Source organism: Nematostella vectensis, chromosome 14 (assembly GCF_932526225.1).
Source record: "Nematostella vectensis chromosome 14, jaNemVect1.1, whole genome shotgun sequence".
NCBI lineage: Eukaryota > Metazoa > Cnidaria > Anthozoa > Actiniaria > Edwardsiidae > Nematostella > Nematostella vectensis.
The window spans coordinates 7,259,265-7,267,378 of NC_064047.1; the positions used below are offsets into that span (position 1 = coordinate 7,259,265).

General features: G+C 39.1%; 1 protein-coding gene across 1 annotated transcript; it reads left to right on the top strand.

The window, feature by feature from the left end:
• The first annotated feature begins 1,102 nt into the window (after positions 1-1,102).
• Positions 1,103-7,626, top strand: LOC116610685 (short-chain collagen C4). The gene is made up of 6 exons (XM_048722171.1): positions 1,103-1,337; positions 2,095-2,141; positions 2,359-2,385; positions 2,721-2,756; positions 2,900-3,043; positions 7,025-7,626. Exons 1-6 carry the CDS (start codon positions 1,156-1,158, stop codon positions 7,504-7,506), a joined length of 918 nt encoding a protein of 305 aa, XP_048578128.1. The 5' UTR covers positions 1,103-1,155; the 3' UTR covers positions 7,507-7,626.
• The last annotated feature ends 488 nt before the right edge of the window (positions 7,627-8,114 follow it).

Here is an 8,114-nt window from a genome sequence, read left to right on the forward strand (position 1 = left end):
TGCTTTTCTTTTGCAGAATCGAGGGTTATCCACCAATGTAATGATTAGACGGGAGGACTTCTGTTGACTGGGATCGTACCTTTATTCTTATAAGTCAGTAGGATGAAGAGTAATGAGGATTCACAATGTGGTCCTATTTTTAGCAAAACAAGTAGTACGTTTGATTGGCAAGCACTGACCACGTGTGCAGAGTGCAGTGATTGGACGGTACTTGACAATGCAAACAGTCGCATCAGATATTATTAACTGTCGGCAAAATCAGCGATAATAAAGGAAAGCTTTCAAAAGAATTTAAGGATACAAAACGAATGTCCTTTGCCATGAAACTAAGGGAGTCGGTAACTTTGGAGAAACAAATATGTAACTTGTAATCGAAAGTTACTGAACGGAAGGGAAAAGAACTGGTCGCTCAAGTAGCGTAGGTGTGATGTTTGCTGACTTAGATTAGCATAGATAATCAGATTGCCAACACTGCAGAGCTAAGCACCTCCTACTTGAGTGTGGGAGATCCTACGTGCTATGCTAATGATACCGGCAATCAACGTCCGACATCTAAAGGAAACTATATAAACAGAAGACTTGTAAGTTTACCAACTTAATGGGAAGTTGAAGACAGATAAGTCCCAAAACATGGTACGACCCGATAAATGTCATTAATTCTTATAATTAAACGAACAACTTCCTACTCAGCTAAATCAACAAAAACTAACAATGCCTCAAGAATACTTTCAACCTTGAACAACCCTTTCAGCTAGAGCAAATATCTTAACTTTGTCCATTTGCTCACTACAATTAGCAAAATACGGATTCATTCTAACATAACCTATCATAACACTAGGGATTCTAAAGGTCGGGGAATAAATCACTAACGAAGGAAAACTACAAGATTACTTGAAAAATCTTGCTGAAGAGTCGAATTTTTTGACAATTAAATAAAACTGACCTGCACGCATGGTCAGTAACTATACAAATTTCACTATAAATTAGTTCCTTTTGTTGCGTCCAACATGAAAATTCTTGTGTCTGAGTCGCTGTTTCTCAAGGTCATTTTGAGCTCATGGTTGGTATAAAAGTAACGTAAAGGGTACGGAAAGAGCTCAGAGTTCTCTGACAGCTTTTACCGACACAAAGTCTAAATCTCTAACGCCGATCGATATGAAGACGCATCTTCTTTCACATCTCGTTGTGCTGTGGTGCGTTGTTTTCTGTGCTCTGGCTTCAGGAAAGGCAATTCAAGACCGGGAGCTAGGGAAACTGGATGAGCCGGACCATCAGGTGGAAAAGCGTGCAGGCTTGATCGATGAGCTCGAAAAACGTCTGAAAAGTCTGGAGAAAAAGTAGGTAAATTTGAAACTCGAGTGAAAGGTATCCCATCGTGATAGTTTTATTGCGGAAAACAAAATTTTCTCTATTAGAGTGTTCAATTTGAAATACCCAGGAATACCCAGATGTCCCTGTCTTGGTTAACAACACAATAAGTAGTCAAGCTGAAGACTCAAGCGCACGAGTCGTCTTTTTTGTCGATATATATAAACTGCATACTGAAAGTAGAAGGGAGAGCGTCTCGGCTTGACATTCTACGGCATTAAGAGACAAATTTTACGCACCAGATTCGTAGGTTTTATTAGCCATGGGCTTTGAGGACCTTTTAATTGTATTATCCTAGAGCCCGTGTTTCAGGAAACATGCTATTTTACCTCAATAGATGTTTTAAGCATGGGAAATCAAAATTGGCTCAGTTATCGGTAGAATGGAAATGCTTATGTGTAATTTAATGAGGCGATCCCACGCCTGAAGCATACGATAAACATACGATAACTATGGAGAAATGATATATTACTAAATCAGTTGAAATACTTACAAGGAAGAAAAATGATGCTATCAAAAAGTTTCTCAAGTTTGACTCAGTCATTCATCTGATCAAGTTTTATTTGGGTGAAAATAAGAATGCCCCAGGCTAAAAAATAGTCACCTATATCACATTCATATATAACTGGAACTTTATTATTTCATTTAGAAATTATTTGTTTTTGTTTTGTGCCACACACAGTATATTCTTAATTTTTTTTCATCTAGCTTTAATTTTGTTTTCAGAATGAATGCACTTTTTTTAGGAGGGGCAACTGTACCTTGGCTTAGAGGTATGTTAAGCCCGTGTCAGTCACAAGATATGTATTCTCTGTATTCTGTTATTGTTTTTATTCAATCCTAACCCGTACAAAAAGTTATTAAAACTTTGTGCTACATTTTCAATTGGTTCATTCTTGCAAGATAATTTCCTGTTCTGTGCTTCGCTGTTTTATTTATTTTATTAAGGTTGATTTTTTTTCTCATTGAACTTCTAAATGTATCTTACAGGCAGGGATGGACGCGATGGAAAGCCAGGTGGGTAAAACAAAACGAGTTGAGCCAAGTGTGTATTATAAGGGGAAGGGAGGGATAGATGGAAGATTATTCATAGGACCGGGTATAAAGAGTAGGACAATAAGTGATATATAAGAGATGCAATTATGGACGGGTTATTAAAGACAAATATAAAGGGCAATCATAGACAGTATAAAGGAGAAAGGTATCATTTTCATAGGGTCACCGATTCAAAAATGTCCAACAATATTAGGGGGTTACTTGAGTAATGAAGAAATTTCACTATTCTAACATAAAGACAGTTCTGTTATTTTATTAATTAAACTCGACATCTTTAAATTACCCATGATTTGCAGGGAGAGATGGAAAGGACGGCAAACCAGGAGTAAATGGTGGGTGCTAACAACTCTTAGAAATTAGTCTCTTAAAAAGCAATGGTCATAATATTACTTCTTTTCATTCTCGTTGGGATTTTTGTTTCTTGTACGGAACGTACATATGCCAGCTCTGAACTTTTGCGTTATTGTTTATTAAGGTCTTCGAGGTCCTAAAGGAGCGCCCGGTGGTCGGGGGAGGATTGGTGCGAGGGGTCCCCCCGGTCCCAGGGGGTCCTCTGGTGTACAGTACGTGCGATGGGGGAAGACTTCGTGCCCAAGCTCCGCGCGGCTCGTCTACAAAGGTGAGATTTGGTCCGGTTTGCACGAAAACTAAAGAAATAGAACTTACTAGTGGGTACACGTGAAAAATTCACGTTTATAATTCATAAAAAAAACATTATGATATTGGAAATGAAGAAACCAATATAACAGGATTGCTACCGATATATTTATTACAAATCAAATGCAGCGAACGTCTACATACAACCTGATCGATCACAGAAATTTTATATGCTACGCTAAAAACTACGCTAAAATTATTTCCTTCTTTTATCCTTATTGGGGGCCCTGTGTTCAAAGTGTTTGGCAGGAAATTGCACGTTGGCGGGAAATCGCACGTTGACATTCAAGTCAAATGCACAACACTTGCTTTATCGGCCCGATCTCGATTTTTGTTAGTATTTTTGGTGGTGAGTTCCCGTACTATTATTTGTGACAGGGGCGGATCTAGCTTTTTGCCACAGGGGGGGGGGGGGGGTTGACCCAAAAATTTTTGTCATTATTTTACCTTCGTAACGATTTTGGAATGAAAAGATACAATGAAAACAATAAAAAAAGACAGCCCAAAGGGGGGGGGGGGGGGGGTTAAACCCCCTAACCCCCCCCCCCCCTGTAGATACGCTACTGTGTGAAATACGAAAGTTGTGACTTTATGTACTTATAAGTTTACTTATGATCGGCTAAGCTTTAGATTTGTTTTGTCATATTTACGAAGAAAACATGGACCGACAGGATATCAGAACTGAATCTAACAACATATGGAAGTTGAAGGGGTTTAGAATCAGTTTTAATTCTATAGTTTAATCTAATATTTAAGTATTTAATCGATATTATTGTGACAGTTTTAAAACCTCGTGCGCTTTATGGCTTTCGCAAACTAAAGTCTTCAAAAAGTGATATCCTGTCAACATCGTGCTTCATTATTTTTTTTTTCGACTGAACATTTATTGTGATTTGTTTGAAAACCACGAAGTTCTGGACGTCAATGGTGTTTTTGGCTGTGAGTTAGAAATACCTATTGGGTATCTGTGGAGAGCTCGAAAATGGCGCGTTTGCGAGTGCTTTCTCTCGCTAAGAAAAATCGTTGAATTGAAGCTTTTCTTTGCCTGATCATTTGAAAGTGGAAACCCAGTAGAAACCTTTCCCGGTACTCCATATTGGCTAGGGTTTGTCGTTCGTGTGGTTCTCGAGTTTTCTAGTTTCTCCTCTTCTCAGTGAAAGATGGCAGACACTTTCTCCTCAGCGTATTAGGACCTATTAGATATGAGATATTTGCGTCGAATTTGGATAAAACAAAGCAGAATAAAAACTGTTGAAACAACCGTTGAAAATCAAAACTGTCACATTGAAAATTTGCCGGAATTTTGATTAGACATTCTCATTGTTCCATTTATCACGTGACTTTGTCCACATGTGCTTTCGTGTAGAATATCAGGTGTGTCGGTGTCGAGGTGTATCATGCATAACTGTTAAACACGAACGCGCACTATAAAAGGGACTTGCCTTAGGCAAGCTGTCATTTGTCATGTGACCTCACTCAGTGCAGAGCTCCGTAGAGAGGCCAGAAAGCTATAATAGCGCTTAAGATTGGTTGAAAACACATCATTGAAGTAAACACAGTTTATTTATTAGCCTTTTCTGATAACAAAACGAATAACAAGGGAGGATTAGATAGGTTTAGAAGTGATGAATTTTGAAAATTTGTTGTTTGTTCGCGCACGAGCTTAAGATTGGTCGAAAACACATCATTGAAGTAAACACAGTCTATTTATTAGCCTTTTCTGATAACAAAACGAATAACAAGGGAGGATTAGATAGGTTTAGAAGTGATGAATTTTGAAAATTTGTTGTTTGTTCGCGCACGAGCTTAAGATTGGTCGAAAACACATCATTGAAGTAAACACAGTCTATTTATTAGCCTTTTCTGATAACAAAACGAAAAACAAAGGAGGATTAGATAGGTTTAGAAGTGATGAATTTTGAAAATTTGTTGTTTGTTCGCGCACGCACCTGAATAACGCCATTTCAAATGAATTTTTCAATCCAAACGAACGCGCGCTGTTTAATTTCTCAATGACAATTTTTACTTTTGTTTTTGTAGAGAATTGACTCCAAATAATTTCCAGAAAATGCCTGATAGTTCTTTTACAATCTTTTGTACTTTACAGCTGTCGTAGTTTGTCGTACGGCTTTACTTTTTGCTGTTTTCTTCTGGCAGTTTTTCAGAGGTCCGCACTCAACGAAGTCTAGTTGAATGATGACGGCCTGCGCGAGAGCTTGTGAAAAAGTGGGCGGAGCTATCCCTTTTATAGCGCGCGTTAGCGTTTAAAGTTCTTAAAACCTTTCACTTATATCAATCTAGCCAGAACAAAGCATAGATACACTTTCAAATTCTGAAAAGGGAATTGAATTTGATTGAGATTTGAATTTTCTACAGATCTTTGATAATTTTCCTGGCCGCGCGAAAGGAGATTGAATCGAGTGAATAATAATGAAGTTTTGGCGGGAAAATCTGAAACAACGTATTTTTCTTAAATCGGTTAAAATTGAGACGGCAATACCACAAAATATTGGCGAATTGTTTTCTATTGCAATGCTACCCACAATGAAGCGAAGAATGATTTAAAGTCGAGAATTGTATGCGAAAAAAGAAAATATCGTTTTCTTGTAGGTTTCAAAAACAGCGCGCGCTCGTGCGTCGCCATCCTTGCGAATGCAGCGCGCGCGCACAGTGCAAAAAAAAAAAAAAAATAAATAAATAAAAATTTAAAAAAATATCTGCTAAATTTTGCAGATTTATTTCCCTTTAGTTAAATAATCATTTGACTACCAGGTTGAGATATAAAGATGACGGTAAAAGTTGTAACCACACAACGTTCTTCAGCAATAACTAAGAAGACATGAAGACGCGAAGCGGTTTAGCGCGCGCATATGTTTTCTCATGTAATTTGGTTGACATCTCGATCTACGTCACAAATGACTGGAACCGGGCCTTTCAGTTCACGGCCTTTTTTCCGAAGGTTGACCAAAATACCTCAATATTACAGATTTGAGTTATTCGCGCGAACGCGTGGTCCATACGAACCACATACCATTTGGAAGATGGAAATATAAAGAATTGACAAAGTCTTTCAACTCTGAAAGGTTATATGGACTTTAGGTAATTATTACCTTGAATTGCACTGCGCACCCCTTCTGCGCATAGTGGCGCGCGCTGTTTGTTCGAATTTTTCGGTATAAAGTGCGCGGGCGCGCCACAGTTGTATAAGAAAACAAAGCGACAGGCGCACGTTTTTTACCTAAAATCGCTTTGACAGAAAAACGAAGTCGGTTACCCCCATTTTTTATTTGCTCAAATAGTTAAATATATACGGAAAAATGATATACTGAAAGAAGAAAAAAAGTTGGGTTGTAGAAGTTTTGTTATTTCTCTTATAAGCCGTAAAAACACTTCAAAATGGCGCTTTTTAACGTATGAATAGTGGCGAAAACAATGTCTTTTAGTGCGATCTCTTAAAATGTGATTTGTTTTGAACATTAGCTACTACGGGTTATTGTTTAGGAGATCGGGTTTTGGCAGCTCGACAAACAGAACTTAATTTTCTAAAGACTATAGGCACTCTTTTTAAAAACTAAGAGTTGGGATTTTTCCTTGCGCGATCGGTAAAAACGCGTCAACTCTACGCCCCTCTGTTGTGAAAACGAGGTCGGTACCCCCATTTTTTTATTACATTTTTTCAAAGCCCTTAACTTCAATATTGTTTATGCCAAGTTTTAAAAAATTCTGGGTTGTAGAACTATTTCAAGGGAATTACTTTAAGGTGGATTGTTTGCAAAGATTGGTAAATTGAGATATGCAGCCAGTATTACTCCTCAAAACGTACTAAATGTGATTCAAATGGAAAAGCATCTTGCAAGGGGACTATTTAGCATGGGGAAAGCGAGGTAGTTTGTCTTTATTCTTCCATGTCATATATTGTAAACTCAGCTTTTTTTTCTTCAAGGCCGTGTTGGCGGGGAGCGCTATACCCACTCTGGCGGTGCGGCGCAGTACGTGTGTCTCCCCGAGAAACCCCAGTACATAAACTACGACCCGGGACATCAGAACAGCGGCTACATGTACGGCGCCGAGTATGAAGTCTATGACCGCAGGCTCCTCACACGTGGAAGAGCCCTACATGACCACGATGTCCCGTGCGCCGTGTGTTACGTCCCGTCCCGCAGCACCCAGCTCATGATACCCGCAGTCGCCCGCTGTCCCGCGGGATGGTCCCGCGAGTACTACGGCTACCTGATGACGGAGTATCACGGTCACAAGCACTCAAGTCAGTTCGTGTGCGTGGATCACAATGCCGAGTATGTCCCGGGCACTAGCGTTAACCATGAAGGAGCCCTGCTGTACCCCGTGGAAGGGAGGTGTGGGTCACTACCGTGTGCCCCGTATGTAGATGGGCGTGAGCTGACATGCGTAGTCTGCACCAAGTGATTCTTGTAACTCACAACAGCTGCATGACTGATAAAAATAAAATAACTGTAAGGTGTGTCTTTTCGTTCACATCTGTTGTATGACTGATTGAAGGATAATTAAAGATAAATGTGACGGGTATAGACAGTGTTTCTCGTTTTGAATGCGACTTATTGGGTGAGCAGATGTGCAAATGGATATTAGAAATCTGAGTAATATAGGGACCGCTAGACGTTCTATGTACCCCACAGGGTTGCTTCCCACGTTTGGTTGTAGGGGAGGGGTCTTTTGCTTCTCACGTTTGCAAAGCATAGCGTTTGATTACACCCTTTTAAATACGAATATGATATGAAACAGCATGATGTTAACATCATCACAAGATATTAAATAAAGACCGATAGCTCTAAAGGACCTAAAGGTCTTACTTGAATTTTAATGTTGTATCTGAGTCTTTCATTATGACGTTGCCTGTCTTTAATAGTGGGAGCAAATGGAAGCAAATGACATTAAACAAATATAATTTGAGAGGCGGGGAAGACAAATATTAATGTTTTGGCAGTTTTGATGTGACTACTAAATGGTTTTATATTTTATGTTATCGCACTCATTTTAAAGTAATCCAATATCCG